Raw genomic sequence first — 16,802 nt, 5'->3', positions numbered from 1 at the left:
GGTTTGAGTCTGTGTTGGTATGGTATGGTATTCTTAAATCCAGTCATGGTGACTTATCATGAATATATGCACATGATATACTGTGCATTTGATAAGTCAGTAGGTAAGCGATAATGTATACACAGGCAGTCATTATCGCAATATAGCACCTGACAGACAGGGTCTCTCCCCGTCAGGAGTTATTTTGGCCCAGCCCATTGTTTTATGACTCATTGTCTATCCGTCCATCATTTATCTGCTATTCCATGTTAATCTGTGGATATTTGTTATTTGATATGTGATGATATTTTATTTTTATCTTATTTTTATTAATTTTGCATATTATTATTTATTTTTTGTACTATTTTTAATCATACATTTTTTATTATTATGATAATTGTGAGTATGATTAATTATTATTGTTATTATTATTATTATTATTATTATTATTATTATAAATTGTAGTCTGACACTTTATTTAAATGTAATTATTTTTTATGTTACATTTTATTATTTTTATTTTCATCTTACATATTAATAACTTTAGCTTATATTTTATTATTTTTAATCTTACATTTTATTATTTTTCTTTTATTGTTTGTATGTATAAAAATTAACAATTAAGCCAACACGCACACACACAGACACACACAGAGACACAGACGCACACACACACACACACAGATATCTACCCACAGCTGGCCCCCGTGCTCTGAGTGTGAGTTAAGAGCGTGGGGTTATTTTGGGGGTCTGTCTAAGTTCCAGCTGTCATCCCACCCATCAACGTCCACCCGGACCCTCCTCAATCCCCCTTTCTCTCTCTCTTACTCCGTCTCTTTCTCTGCTCCACTTCCAACGTCTCAGGTAAGAAACACGTATCTATCTATCTATCTATCTATCTATCTATCTATCTATCTATCTATCAGACTGTCTGTCTGTCTGTCTGTCTATCCGTCTGTCTGTCTGTCTGTCTGTCTGTCTGTCTGTCTGTCTGTCTGTCTGTCTGTCTGTCTGTCTATCTATCTATCTATCTATCTATCTATCTATCTATCTATCTGTCTATCTATCATCTATCTATCTATCTATCTATCTATCTGTCTATCTATCTATCTATCTATCTATCCATCTATCTATATCTATCTATCTATCTATCTATCTATCTATCTATCTATCTATCTATCTATCTATCTGTCTATCTATCTATCTATCTATCTATCTATCTATCTATCTATCTATCTATCTATCTATCTATCTATCTATCTATCTTTCTGTCTGTCTGTCTGTCTGTGTATCACATGTCTCTCTTACAACAAGAATCGAAATAGATAACGTTTTTTTTCCCATTGTACTTTGTTCCTTGTTTGGTCGTGATCCGCCGCCCACCTCTGGGGATCCGGGGTTTCTCCCACGTTTGGCTTTTTAAGGCGGTCTGGGGGTTATTTCCCCCCGATCCTCCCGACGCTACAGGTGTTCAGGTGGGAATATGGTCAAAACCTCCCTGGAGACGGGGGGCCTGCGGATTCATTTTGGGATTCAAAGTGTTCCAGGGTCATAGAAATAGACCAGATGGGACTGGACCGGGGCTGTTTGCACGAGCCGGTCGTGCGGCTGCCTCTGGTCTCAGCGCGAAGGGTCCTGCTGCGTCGTCTCAGGTGGAACAATCAGAACCTCGTCCCCTTTTCTCAGAACCGAGGAGGGATGGCACGACAACACGCTGGTCCTGAGGAAAATCAGAGCCTCGGGTTGTTTGACTCCTCGCTGGGAGGCGTGATGAATACCCAAGTATTTTATGACGTAGGCAATCCCCCTGATTTAGCTTTTGTTTTTTCGAAATGTTCTGTATATACTTAGTAAATTTGGATATATTTTGGAGATTTCTTTAGAAATGTGGCTATTTTGGTCGTATATATATATATTTCAAACTGTTCAATTTTCATGCAAATCCTTGTGCGTGAAAATGAACTTGGCAAAATAATCTGTGATTCTGCAGTCGTGAAGGTGTTTTCACTTGGGCTCGTGGTGACCCGGTATTTTTTGTACCGTACATTTTGGGGATTTTTACAACGTGTACAGTATATTCAATTTTTTTGTTTTTGCTACTACTCTGGTAGCCTGGGAACCGGACCAATCTGCAGCTCGTGTTTCATCCACTCTGCCGAGCACGTCTGGCCACCCTCCCGCTGAAACACATTTCCACTGACCTTGCCAGGGCCACGCCAATCACAGCCGTGCTTCTCGCACGAGGGCGGGGTTTGATACCATGACGACGCAGAGGAGCGCCGTCGAGACATTTTGGTAAACAATCAAGATGGCCGCCGCTGACGTGGAGCAATCTGTTGAATCCGCTATCGCAACCGTATTAAACCAACAGGACGGTTTATTTTCTCTGAAAAGCTCTTGTTGGCGAGAAAGATGCGTTTGTCATACTTCACACAGGATTTGGTAAAAGTATAATTTACCAACTCACTCGATTGTAGGTCGATCCAACGCTCTGATTGGTTGTAGGTACACCCAACGCCCTGATTGATTGTAGATCTATCCAATGATCTAATTGGTTGTAGGTCCATCCAACGCTCTGATTGATTGTAGGTCTACCCAACACCCTGATTGGTTGTAGGTCTATCCAACACTCTGATTGGTTGTAGGTCTATCCAATGCTCTGATTGGTTGAAGGTCTATCCAACGCTCTGATTGGTTGAAGGTCTATCCAACGCTCTGATTGGTTGTAGGTCTAGCCAACGCTCTGATTGGTTGAAGGTCTATCCAACGCTCTGATTGGTTGAAGGTCTATCCAATTGCGTCCAGAGACGTTTTGGTCCGAGCCCGTTTGTCTTGTAAATCAAAAATTGCGGTTCCAGGCAAATACGCAGCAATGGGCTACAACCCCGGTGAAGCCAAACGGGAATATCCACAGAAGTTGACAACAAAGTCTCTATCGATCAATAATAACAACGTACCAGCTGCACGACACCCAGGACAAAAGTGTCTTTGGAGGCAAGAGGAACAATATGCTGTTTACGTTACAAACTCTCGTTGATCATCACACCAATGTGAATCTTAAAAAAAAAAGGTGCATTCTGAGTGCAGCTGAATATTTAGTAGTGACAGCTGAAAAGATGAATCCAGACGGAGAGAGAGAAACTGGGGCCACTGGTCACTGTGAAATACTTCATGGAGTCCATTGTTTACGGGTTGTTTTGTTCTGTCGGCATGACGGACATTCCAAGGGATAGAAAACGATTTGCCGTGAGTTGCAGTGGGTGGGGCTTGAAGTGAGTTGATTGATGGTCATTGATTTGCTGCTTTGACAGGTTTGTGTGTTCAGGAAATAGACACTGGAGCAACAAGCAGGGAGACAAGACATACCAGCTGGCTCTTCTCAAACTCAAACACACACACACAGTATATTAACACACGCAAACTGTATACATACACACAATCTCAAACTTTCTCTGCCCACGAATGTGTGTGTGTGTGTGTGTGTGTGTGTGTGTGTGTGTGTGTGTGTGTGTGTGTGTGTGTGTGTGCAGGCAAACTGTGCCCATATTTAGAGACTCTCAGAATAGACAAGAACACAACAGGTGTCGTTTGGAACAGTCTGTGTGTATTAGGATGTGTATGTGTGTGTACGTGTGTGTGTGCGTGTTCATATGATTGTGTGTGTGTATGTTTGTATGAATGATTATGTGTGTGTCTGTGTGTGTGTATGTTTATGTGTGCGTCTATGTATGAGGGTGTGTGTGTGTGTGTGTGTGTGTGTGTGTGTGTGTGTGTGTGTGTGTGTGTGTGTGTGTGTGTATGTTTGTATGTGTCTGTATATGAGTGTGTGTGTGTGTGTGTGTGTGTGTGTGTGTGTGTGTGTGTGTGTGTAGGCTAATTTTAAAGGCGTCAGTAATGCCGGTGGAGGCCGTCGTCATGTCGCAACAGAGCTCTGAGACCAACAACCGCAGGACACAGCGGCTGCATTTAGCACTGACCAACACACACTCACACACACACACACACACACATTCTAAATTAAAAGTGTGATAGTTTAACAGACTTCTGGCCTCGGATTGGACATTACCGAACCAAATCCGAAGCATCCGCATATCGTGACACAGAAGACCCCGCAGATTTGGTGACACTGAGTGTATGTGTGTGTACTGGATAGTACACTCACAGGAAATGGTCTCATCACACAGGAAGTGATGTGATAAGCAATAAGTGCAAGTGGCTTTCAAAAGCTGCGTCCGTGTATCGAAAAGGGACTCGCGGTTGAAAACATTTTGAACATTTTAGCGTTTTTAACCCTTTTTGAATGTGAAAGAGGCTCATTCCTCCCAGCTCAGTGAACGGCAGGAAGAAGAAACTTAAATGGTCCAAACTCCAACAAATCGTTTTTTTTTTGTTTGTTTTGTTTTTTTAATTTGAATGGAAGAGGTTTGGAGAGTGGAAGATCAAACTTTGAATTTGAACTTGGTTGAATAATTAGGGGTTGCTTAAAAATAAATAAATAAATAAATGAAATAAAACTATCCCGTTCACTAATCGATTCTATATTGTGGCTGTTTTGATGATTGAACGTCTGTTTTTAATGAATGTAATGTTCTGAACTTGCTACCTACCTGTCTTGACTGGCGCCTTCTCGGGAAAAAAGAGATTCTATTAAAATTTTTATATTTAAATTAAAAGTAAATGTTCAGTAAATACAATGTAAAATGAATAAATATATACATCAAAATAAAAAAAATAAAAAATAAAAATTGGTCGGGACGTTTACTTTGAAAAGCCCAGCCCACTTTGAACCGGAAGTCGTCGCGGCGCTCCCGCTGACTTGACAGCGGGACGATGCTGAGTAAAGATGGACGCGGAGACATGACGGGGAGCGGCAGGAGCGTGAGAGGGGAGCGTTTCGTGATGTCCGCGGTAAATGTTTCAGCCAACTCTGTCCCATTTCTGCATGTGAGTGCGTGTTCGTCGCATCCATTCACCCGTCATTGTTATTAGTGTCGTTGCCCATCCTCATCTCTTGTTGTTAACCCTTTCGTTTATCAGGGAGCAGCGGCGGCGCGTCCCCCTGAATGATGCTGGATAGATGAGGGCTCAGGGGGTTTGGGAGGTTTCTAGCTGCTTTTTGACAAAATTATGACCAGGCGATGCAGAAATAAGCCGCAGTGCATTTTCAAGAGATAACAGATTAGATATCGGATCCAGTTCAATCGTTTTGCTGTATAATTTGCCTCAGCAGTGGACACAGATAAATATTAAAATGTGTGCGTGTGTGTGTGTATGTATGTATGTATGTATATATATATATATATATATCAAAATGGTTGTGATCACTAAAAAATACAAACTGATAAAAAAATAAAAATACATATAAAGGCTTTTTGAAAATGTGTTGTTTATCAGCGTCAACACTGTTGTTGAAATATTTCTAGATCTTTAATAGTCTTAACCTGTGTCAGATGAACTCAACATTAAGCACACTATTATTGTTGTTATTATTATTATTATTATTATTATTATTATTATTGTTGTTGTTGTTATTCAAGAGAGTATTCTAGTGTCAGTATTATTACCACTCACTAAACCGATGTTGGAGATCCACCCACGAGACGTTCTACTTATTATCGTATTGTAAGGAATCACATCAACATAGCAGCGTGCTTTATCATCTCACTGTCGTCTGTCTGTCTGTCTGTTTGTCTGTCTGTCTCTGTCTCTCTCTGTCTCTGTCTCTCTCACAGGGAAAGAATGGAGGCCTCGGTGGAAGCGGCTGAAGTGCTGGCGGCCCCCCAGCCCGCCGTCCCCTGCACAGACAAGAGCCCCCAGAGCCAGGCAGAATCCGTACCCGCAGCCCAGGCTGCGGATCCTATGGAGGAGCTCGGCCAGAGGCTGGAGGACATCCTCAGCACCTACAGTTCTGCTGCTACACTGGTATCTAACTGTCTGTCTGCCTATCCATCCTTCTAAGTTCTGTCTATCCATCTATCCATCCATCTATCTATCCATCTATCTATCCATCTATCTATCTATCTATCTTTTATCTAATCTAATGTATCCGTCTAGCTACCTATGCATCTATCTATCTTTGTATTTTTGTGATTTTGTTTTATTTTTTCTAGCATTAGATACCATAGGTTAGTCAGATTAAACAACATGTTTATGATCTATTTTACTGCATTCATTTTCATAAATGCAGTAAATAAGAGAAAGTAATAAGTAAGTGAAGTAAATAAGAGAAAAGCAACATGCATAAAGTGACATAAAAATAGAAGAATAGAAGAATTGTCAAAAATAGAATAAAAGTGGCCAATAAGGGGAAAAACTCATGAACCACTGACTCAGATATCACAATATGTCATGGTGGAATTATAAATTATGAGTGTTTACGAACTTTGTTTTGTTCAAACTTATCAGACTGCATTGGAACCAGAAACAGAGAATATGGAGCCGGCGGAGGCAGGAAATGACGTCACCGTCACCAAGGAAAAAGGTGGGGCTTAAACCTGACCAGTGTCTCCCAAAAGCGTCATCACACCACCATCAAAAACCATGAAGAAATTAACACAAAGCCTTTTCAGGTAAAGATGGCACTCTCGTCATACAGAGTTTGAGCAAACTCTCCTCTCCAGATGAGAAGCTGGAGGCTCTGGTCAGCAAGTACGCTGAACTGGTGAGACACACACACACACACACACACACACACACACACACACACACACACTGTGGTAACCAGTGGCGTGTTTGTCACTGTAACCATAAGTAAAACAAACACACACACACTCAGAGCAGGTAGCGTCTAACCTGAATAGATAGATCTTAAATTTGCAGTGAAAATTGATGGAGCCATCCCGAACGTTCATGTTTCAGCAAAAAAAAGCATAAAAAATACAAGGTCATCTCTGCTTGCTTAACCTTTTTATCAAGAAAATCGACACCTCTTCTTCAATCCTCACATTTTCCATTGTATTGCCCCTTTAGTTTTTTGTGGATTTGAAGATATATAACAAATAGTATATGTTTGATATATGATTTCATTTAATTAAAAATGTATAATATAGCATTTATTCACAAATTGATTTTAGTTCTGCTCTACATAATCCATCCTCTAGTCAGTGTCCCGCGCCTCACCCATACCTTCGCACCACCCCTAGGGGGCGAGCCCCACACTTTGGGAACCACTGCTCTAGTTTCTAGAAACGACACGTATATTAAAAATTCCACTGTGTGTGTGTGTGTGTGTGTGTGTGTGTGTGTGTGTGTGTGTGTGTGTGTGTGTGTGTGTGTGTGTGTGTGTGTGTGTGTGTGTGTGTGTGTGTGTGTGTGTGTGTGTGTGTGTGTGTGAGGCGGAGGCGCGTCGTTCGGATGAGCGGAAGGTGTGCGTCCTGCAGCAGCAGGTGTCTCGGCTGCAGAAGGAGAAGAACCTGCTGCAGGTTGAGCAGCGCCGCGGCATTCTGGCCCGCAGCCAGCTGGAGGCACTGTGCAGGGAGCTGCAGAGGCACAACAAGACCATCAAGGTGAGACGGAGAACCAGGGCGGTGGGACTCGAGAAGGTCTGAGGAGTAGAGACGGCACCGATCCGATAGCCAGCATTGGCGTTGGGGTTGATACCAACAGTGAATTCTGTTTGGACTTTAGTACAACAAACATGATGAAGCATTTGTCGAAGCATCTTCGAAAAGGAATATGATGAATTAATTCTGGCTACAGCTAAGACCAGAAACAAACAGAGTTTAGGAGACTTATGGGTTTAAGAATAGGTTGGCAGATAGTGGAGATTTTTGTATCTCGTGATCGCGATCAGAAAATAAGTCACAGCATCGTGCCTTTTCTACTCCTATTTCCTCATCAGGGCTTCAAATAACATAATATCATCTCATGGTGTTAAAAATGACTTGGATGCGGTTGAATAAAGGGTTTTACTTTTTACAGCATCTTACATTTTTTATTTCAAGTTTTTAGCTTATCAAAATGGCACTGCAGAGCAACCCATCAATGAAAGGCCTTAAAAAAGTCCATAAGTGGCTGACTGTACATATGACAACCATATTCTAAATTGGCCATCATGGGACGAGCGGGCCAATGATAAAGAGACAGAGACAAAAGACAGAGGAATAATGAAACCAGTAGAGATTTCAGGGGAAACACAAAGGGCCTCATTACCAAAATATTGGACTTTTCTTTTTTGTTATTTTTAAAGGGGACCTATTATGCTCCTTTTCAGCAAGTTAATCTCGGTCTCTGAACTCCCCAAAACATGTTTTTGAGGTTTTTTTGCTGAAAATACCACTCAGATTATGAATTATAGCCATTACACATACCTCTATACCATCCTGTTCCAAAACGGGCTGTTTTTTGTGGGAGGAGCCACCCTCCTGAAGCCCCTAGTTATGTGAGCCAATGGGGTTTGAGCTTTACTTCGGGTTCCGTTGTATTTGGTCCGTAAACCTTCACTAATTTCACCTTATCAGTACACCAAAATTTGTTTCTCAACACATTTGAGGGGAAAAATAAATTCAGTTGCTGAATCTTCACTCATATTAGATCCTCAAGTCTTCAAGTAAAAGTTTGTTCCAACTTTGGGTGCAGACACCAGAACGGGTCACCGCTGGATATTTTTTTCATGTAAAGGTTGTAAAATAAAATAAATACACCTAGAATAAAAAAAATTAAAATACTTATTTTTGTTTGGAGAAACGCACGGCAAATTATTATTTTTTTAAAGAGACACAGCGGAATTTTTTTTTAAATACCTACATTTCAATCGTCTGCAGTTTCTTCATGGACAGTGGGTATTAATTCCTCTTTCTTTTAAAAGATTTGTGCTGGTCTGTGAAACAAAGCAGTTCCCAGCGGCGCCTGTTATTCTCCAGCCGTGGGTGGATGGAGTTACTCAGATGGTGGGCTGTTCTAATTCTACTCCAGCTCCACTTGACGTACGAAGGGGCTGCAAATCTAAACGGCTTGTTTCATGAAATGTTTCCGAAATAGACAGCTCATAAAAAGCTGACTGGGTTGTTCTTATTCCACAGTTTGTGTGTTAGTTATCCCATCAGAGATCCAAATGTATGTGCACATACACGCACAGGGAGTTTTTCATAATTGGTCCCCTTTAAAACCTTTTTTACATTCCGAAAAGGCAAAAATACACAAAAAATTTCAGTGCTTTAAATTTGTGGGTAAAAAAGATTATTATTATTATAATACATTTTTACATCTGGGCCAGCGACAGATATTTAGCATGGTGAATGTGTTGGGGATTTATTATGTAGAAGTAAAGAGTATTATCCAGTATTATCCTTTTATTTAGTAAAATCCAGTTTTTACAAAATGAAAGTGTTTCCAAGCTGTATTTTTTTGTGCAGCTGTTGCAAAGACAACCGGATCGTTTCCTCAGAGCGTCCGTGTCAATGATCAACACCACTTTGGAAATAAGAGAGAAGACAAGCACATTCACTGAAGAGGTCAATTTAAATCGTCACAATTTTATTTTCATTTGATTTCCTTCGGTTTCACAATCAAAGACATGTATACACAGACTCCGCATTGACTGCTTGGGCTCGTTGCTGCGATACGTCAACGTCGCCGCCATATTGGAACGGGCAAGACTCTTCTGGATGAAAAACACTATAACGTTTACATTTCTCAACCCATTTCAATGAGTGGTTTTTATATTCAAGGGTTTATGTATCTATATATCTACCTGGAGTACATTCCTCCACAGTCGGCCATTGGCAGACCGTTGGCAGACAGTTGGCAGACGGGTGGCAGACAGTCCCAATGGCACAGTGCTATGGAGTCTTATAGGGAACCAATTTCAACGCAGATGGTGTCATTATTCTACAGCAATTATACTGTGCAATCAACATTAGCTTCATACTGAGAAGTAAAAGCAAAAAAAGTCTATTGCTCCCTTAAGTTAAAGAAAACAACAGAGAGACGGCCGTGACACAGGTTTTGTTTTGTTTCGTTCAAGTAGGAAGCGAAGGAAAACAAATACATCTAAAATAAAATAAAAACACAGCTTCTTTTTCAGAGCGGCTCTAGAGACCCGGCAGGACAGCGCGAATGTTCCCGTTTTTCCCTTTCATACCAGTTGAAAGCTCCGAAATAAATGAAAATCTGAGATAAAAACAAACCCACCCTGAATACCTCCTGCCAAGTCGCCTTTCATTGTAGCGCTCGCTCTGTCCCGTCTCACACCTGTTATGTCACATTCAAGTTTGCGGGCAATGTGAGATTTGTAGGTGGGTGTGGCTAGCTGCATTACAAAAATGCATCCAGCTGTAATTCAAAGTCCTTTTTTTATTATTATTATTATTTTTATTATTATTATTATTATTTTTATTTTTATTATTATTTTTTTATATATATATATATATATATATATATATATATATATATATATATATATATATATATATATATATATATAAAATAATGTAATTAATTTTTTTTAAATTTGAACTTTAATCAAATTGCATTTGGAAGAAGAAGAAACTCCCCGCTAGAAATGTAGAGCAGAAGACTGAAAGAAGCTCAATGTGCCCGCCCCCCCAGGAGGAGACGCTGCAGCGCTGCAGGGAGGACGAGGAGAAGCGGCAGGAGATCAGCGGACACTTTCAGCGGACGCTGAGCGACATCCAGGTGCAGATCGAGCAGCACAGCAATCGCAACACCAAGCTGTGCCAGGAGAACGCCAACCTGGCCGACAAGCTGGACAGCCTCATGCAGCAGTACGAGCAGCGCGAGGAGGTGAGGAGGGGTCAGAGGTCAAGGCGGTCATGGTGGCTACATTCACATACTAGTAACACTGGAGTAACTAAAGTGACTTGTCTGTCGTCCCAAATTAAGATTTGAGGAGGAGATGAATACATTCAAGCTTCTGTGTCAAAGGTCGGTCTCTCTCCTTCCCTCCCTCCCTTCAGGGTTTGGAGAAGGTCAACCACCACCGTGACCTGCAGCAGAAGCTGGCGGAGGCTAAGCTGGAGCAGGCCAACGCTCTGCTGGTCGAGGCCGAGGAGAAACACAAGCGAGAGAAGGAATATGTAAGTTCTTCAGTCGAACATATCCAGAGTGTCAGTGGCGCCCCCAGGGAGCAGGACGAGTTCGTTGTCGCCAAGCCACTATCTCTGTCTAACCTTCTGAATTAACCCATTGTCATCATTATTTGGATTGAATCATAGCATTAGAATTAGAATTAAGCCTCATGCAGTGACACGTTGTCATTTTCGCATCCGATAAACACTTACAGTATGTCTGACTACACACTCAGTTTTTATATTACATTTTTGCAGACGCTTTTATCCAAAGTGACTTACAATTATTCAAACACCGATGGACGCAGCCATCAGGAGCACTTAGGGGTTAAGTGTCTTGCTCAAGGACACTACAGCATGCTAGCAGGAGGAGCCTGGGATCCAACCAGCAACCTTTAGATGACTAGACGACCAGCTCTACCTCCTGAGCTCCCATCCCCTTTTAGTTTAACAAATAAACAATACAAATAAAAATTAATGGAGAAAAAAAAAAGGCAAAAAATGTTGAAATCTTGTTGGACTTTCTTGGCCGACTTAACTTCACAGCTGTCCTTTATCTGATTGGCTCAGATTGGCGCAGAGGGACATCACTTGATATTAATTTGTGCCAATCAGATGGAGCTACTGCAACAACCAGGGATGGCGCTGTCCCTAAAGTTTGATTCCATACAGTATCTGCATTGTAATATTAACAGTTGTACTTGTTGTTGTACTTTTGCGTGTTTACTGTGATGTACTGCACTCTCTGCCGGTATGTGATGTGTTCCTGTGTACTGTCTCTGTCACTGTAGTTGCTTAGGGAGGCTATTGACAAAACAAAGAAATGCTTCGCTATGAAGGAGCAGGAGCTGGCCATGAAGAAGAAGGTAATGACCCTGTCTCTCTCTCTCTCTCTCTCTCTCTCTCTCTCTCTCTCTCTCTCGCCCTTTCTCTCTCTCTTTCTTCTGGTCTCTCTCTCCCTCTCCCGCTCTGCCCTCTTCTGCTCTAACCAGTTACTGGTACAGGCCGCTCACTGGAAACTGCAGGCTCAACAACTCAAAGAGCAGGGGACGGTCATGCAGACTCAGGTGAATATTGTTCTGCCGGGAGAGAGGGGGGGGGGACACGCAGCGTACATTTCACGCAGTCCTACGAACGGCACATTTGCAGCCGTTTGTGAACACAAGGGCGTTTTTGCGCCTGGCAGTTTTGCGGCAGAGCCACCAGCCGCAGCAGCAGCAGCGTCGGACCCTGCTCTGCCGCCTGAGCTGCTTCGTGCCCTGGCGGCATCAGCGCCTTGCTCTTTGTATCACTGCGGGCGGGGGGAATAGAACTACCATCCGGGGCCGGGCGATGTGGAAGAACGGACTGGTAGGACGATTCGCGAGGGAATTCTGCGTCATACTGACGTGCGATCGTGAGAATCCGGTGTTAAAGAAATCGGGATGACGTTCATATGATGTCGGACCAAAATTGTAGATGTTGTTGTGGCCGCGACACGGTGATCTCCTTATTCCTCCACAACTGAAAGATGGTGAACAATGACACCGAGTCACCGCCTGGCTCCGCCCTTAACACAAGTGCTGCTTGTGCCCCGCCCTGCACGTGGGGACTTTTAACACCTCCACCGCAGGAATAACCCAACTAGCACTTATAGAGTTGTTTTTCTGCCTTGCCGTAGTGAAATAACAAAAGGAACGAACCAATCCAGCACTGGGGTGTAACCACCAGTGAAGAACACTTTTATTTTTAAAATGCGTGAAAATAAATGTGGGCGCCTGTGAACTGAAGATGTACATTCATCCTCTGAAAGATGATGACAAATGGCCCCGAATGGTGATTCATCAGTTTGACGCCTCGTCATTTGTATTTCCAAACTCTTCTCCAAGCTCAGGAAATGCTCAAATTAATATAAAGTCGCTGGCGTAATGCAACCAGGTATCTGCAGGTGTAGGGCCTTTTTTAGAAAGGCCAATGTGTTTATTCGTATTGTATTGAAGATTGTAATGTCACATAACCCGCGTAAAACTCACTTGAACTAATTAAAATCAGAAATTCCAGCTCGTCTGAGCTTGAATTGAGGATCCGATGGGAGATTGAGTTTATTCATTTCCATTGCTTTGTCTTGGTGCCGTCCCTGCGCTGGAAAGGATCACGTACCGACTGAGCAGAACGAGGAAGTGAAGGACGCTTTTTTATCAGCGGATGAGGTCGACGTGCGGGAGCCGGTGTCTGAGCAAAGCTCTTCATCAACTTCACTGTAGAGTCTGTTTTTAACTTGTCAACGATTTAGCTTTTTTATTTTTTTATTTTTTTTATTTTTTCAGATATTGATTGATAGCTCAGTTTTTCAAAACTTTTTATTCAAACAAGGATTTCCTTGTTTCCATTGTCCGCTAGGCAGACACTGAACCTTCAACCTCTCTCAGACAAATAACATTTGTCTCATAATAGTGGAAACTTTAAAGGCCCGAACAAAAGCCTCCAATAAAATGTCCTGATACAGTCAATACAGTAAATACTGAGGTAAACTGAAGTGTTTGAATATAGAGGAATGGTACTTATTTAAAGGATAGGTTTAAGGGCAGTTTCTCCCTGTGCTTAAACGCAGTCTAATGGGGGCAAACGATTAAGCCGCGTGAAAACGTGAAATTTCCTTTCTGAGAACGTGTTTACATTTGGATGCACATTGCATTTCAGTTGGTTTTGCTCTTCGCTTCAGCCCACATTCTGCAAGTTTTCTCTGCTTGTTGTTTGAATCTTTATTAAAAAAAACTTTTTTTTTTCTTCTTAACTTGTTTTGCGACTATTTATATTTAAGCATTTTTGAAAATTGGCACAAATAATAAGCATCTCAGTGCTGGCATGACACTTGCCGTAATGTTATGCATTGACAAATAAAACCTTTTAACTGAATTAATGTCTTAATTAACCATCTCAGCTCCGGTCTCTGTCTGTCTCCCCGTCTAACTGTCTCCCCGTCTAACTGTCTCTCTCTCCATGCCCACAGCTGACCCTGTACTCTCAGAAGTTTGACGAGTTCCAGACCACCCTGGCCAAGAGCAATGACATCTACGTCAGCTTCAAGCAGGAGATGGACAAGGTGGGTGCCGTGGCTCTGCGGGTGGAGTCGCTCGCTGTCCCCACTTTGCTCTTTCTTTCCATCGTCGTCACCGCTCTCCTCCCTCTAGATGACGAAGAAGATGAAGAAGCTGGAGAAGGAGTCCAACGTTTGGAAGGAGAGGTTCGAGAGCTGCAACAAGGCTCTGGCCGATATGATCGAGGAGGTAAGGGACCTGCTGTGTCTGCGCTAAGGAACCCACTGCTCTCGTTAAGCCTCCGTTTACACATAATATTATTTGACGCAAATCCAGAGCTAAATACAGAATGTGATACAAATCTTTGGTTTCACATTTCTGCTCGTTTTTCTCGGCTTATTGCTTGAAATGAATTGCTTGAAACAGTCATTTCAGCAAATGTTATGTAGTTATGCAGATGCAGTTTTCAAGAGACTAAATACCTATATCTACCAACTTTAAAGGTGTTGCTGATTTGCACATTTACACACCCTTACAATGGAATTGTTAAAGACAGAGTTTTTCCTGTAATGGCAAGAAATCCCAAATTACTATTATTATTATTATTATTTATTTTTTAATTATTAGGTTTTTTTTTTATTCAACAGTCCACCAAAGCAATGATTTTGAATGTTTTTTTCTTTTTTTTGATTATTTCCTCCCTCACTGCCTCACCAACCCTTCCGCCCCCACGTCCCGCCTGCAGAGGTCGGAGAAGGGAAAGGAGTTTGAGCTGTTTGTGCTGAAGATCCAGAAGCTGGAGATGCTGTGCAGGTCCCTGCAGGAGGAGAGAAAAGTCCTCTACGAGAAGATCAGAGAGGTGCGGAGCGCCAGCGCCGACCTCCCCTCTATCCTGAGGGAGACGTCCAAGCGGGAGGAGGCCCCGGTCCCCGAAGGGGCCGCCGACTCCCCCGCCCTGGTTGCCGAGGAGCTCCAGGAGCTCCAGGAGGCCGACCCGGTGCTGTCGCAGGACATGGCCCGGCTGAAGGCTGAGCAGACCAGGCTGCAGGAGTTTGCCGCCTCCCTGCTGGCTCCGTCCGCCGACACCGACACCGAAGATGATGAAGACGAAGCAGATTTGGATGCGGAAGAGTTTAAGACAAAGGTCCAGAAGACGGAGTCGGCTCCCGCCGAGCAGGTGGAGGTCGATACAGCCACAGAGTCGGTCACAGTGAAACCAGTTCCGGAAGAGCCGGTTCCAGAGCCGGTTCCAGAGCCGGTTCCAGAGCCGGTTCCAGAGCCGGTTCCAGAGCCGGTTTCAGAGCCGCACCCGGCCCAGAAGGTCCAGGAGACAACCTTGCCAGAACTGGCAACACCGCTGAAGACACCGCCACAGGAAGTCAACGCTCAGCTTCCCGCAGAAACTGTCAATGTAACCGAGCCGTCCACAGAACTCAATTCAGAACCCGAACCAGAGCCCCCAGTTGAGACTGTACCTGCCGAAGCCGCTGAGGTCCAGGCGCCCGAACCGGCGGTTCCACCACCAGCAGAGGAGGCCAAGCAGCTGCCCTCCGACCCGCCACCGGTGACCGAACCCACACCCACGGAACCTTCCGCCGCCACGGCACCAGAGAGCCACGCCACGCCCCAAAAAGTAGTGGGATCCTCACTCCCAGAGCGGCCGATCAGCACGGACACCTCCAAGAAGCAGGCATCCAAGAAGAAGAAGAAGAACAGCAGGAAACCTAGCTAAGACAGCTTAGGAGGAGGGGTTTATGGGCAATGGATTGAGTTGGTGTGTGTGTGTGTGTGTGTGTGTGTGTGTGTGTGTGTGTGTGTGTGTGTGTGTGTGTGTGTGTTGGGGTGGTGTGGTCGGTGAATCAGGGATAGTGTTAGTCAGCATGTTTTAAATCCTACCTAGTGCCTTGTGTAATGGGTACACGGTTTGTCTCACCTGGTACCACTGAAGCAGGCGTTTTGTGAAGGGTTTGAAACCAGGCCAGACCAACAGCTGACTGTATTGCACAGTCCTCAAACGCAACAATGGCAGCAACCCCGCTGGAGTCCGCTACGTCAAAGAATCAAGAGGCTGGTTTAGCATGTCTCACCAAACAACGGACGTGGGTACGGTGTCGTCTTTGTAGCCAGATGTACTTAGCTGTCACTGAAAAAGGGCCACACAAATGAAAGCTTCTCCAAAGAATCTCCAACACGTGATGTCTATATCTACCAAAATACTGTGTTCCCTTCTCCACTGCAAGATCACAGTGATGCATCTCAAATAAAGTAAAAAGAAAAAACCGTCCCTCTTACCTGCTCCATGTATCTTTTAATGATAAGCACTATTTTTTTTTGTTTGTTTTTCAGTTCAGATGGTGTTGTGCAATATAAACAGCCTAAAATCCACTGTCCCCGTCTTTTCTCTCTCTCTCTCTCTGCCAACTACTCGCACGCATCCGCTCCATAACTGAAAGCCAAAGCGTTGAACGTGTCCGGTCGTCTTCACAGTGAAGTGCATCATTTTGGCCGCTAGATGGCAGCAACATTATTCATAGCGAAACCCAATCATAAAACCTTTTTTTGGAGTGTCCACAGAGTTCCAGTTATAATTGTGTAACACCTGTTCATTTGTCAACAGAGCATTACACAGGAGAACACGAGGTGCAGTCGCGTTTCCTGTTGTTCGCTGTTCTGCTCAGCGAGCTACAGCGGAGAATCGAACACATAACCCACGCAGCCAGAGCCGTTCACCAAAACATGGAAACCAAACCTTTACCCCCTGGCAGGGTCAGCGCTGAAA

The 16,802-nt window shown here is 43.4% G+C and overlaps 1 protein-coding gene across 3 annotated transcripts; it reads left to right on the top strand.

The window, feature by feature from the left end:
• The first annotated feature begins 716 nt into the window (after positions 1–716).
• Positions 717–16,409, top strand: LOC307245490 (beta-taxilin-like). 3 transcript variants are annotated; one of them, XM_080021083.1, is made up of 11 exons: positions 717–843; positions 5,712–5,901; positions 6,385–6,460; positions 6,549–6,640; positions 7,314–7,484; positions 10,528–10,722; positions 10,896–11,015; positions 11,999–12,073; positions 13,996–14,088; positions 14,177–14,272; positions 14,769–16,409. In XM_080021083.1, exons 2-11 carry the CDS (start codon positions 5,719–5,721, stop codon positions 15,753–15,755), a joined length of 2,088 nt encoding a protein of 695 aa, XP_079877209.1. In that variant the 5' UTR covers positions 717–843; positions 5,712–5,718; the 3' UTR covers positions 15,756–16,409. The 3 variants fall into 3 exon arrangements, with proteins under 3 accessions (XP_079877209.1, XP_079877207.1, XP_079877208.1); XM_080021081.1 differs by lacking the exon at positions 11,999–12,073 and adding an exon at positions 11,798–11,872; XM_080021082.1 differs by lacking the exons at positions 717–843; positions 11,999–12,073 and adding exons at positions 4,846–4,887; positions 11,798–11,872.
• The last annotated feature ends 393 nt before the right edge of the window (positions 16,410–16,802 follow it).

This window comes from Zeus faber, assembly GCF_960531495.2.
Source record: "Zeus faber genome assembly, chromosome: 2".
In the NCBI taxonomy this organism is placed as follows: domain Eukaryota; kingdom Metazoa; phylum Chordata; class Actinopteri; order Zeiformes; family Zeidae; genus Zeus; species Zeus faber.
This window is presented reverse-complemented; position numbering and strand designations above follow the sequence as displayed.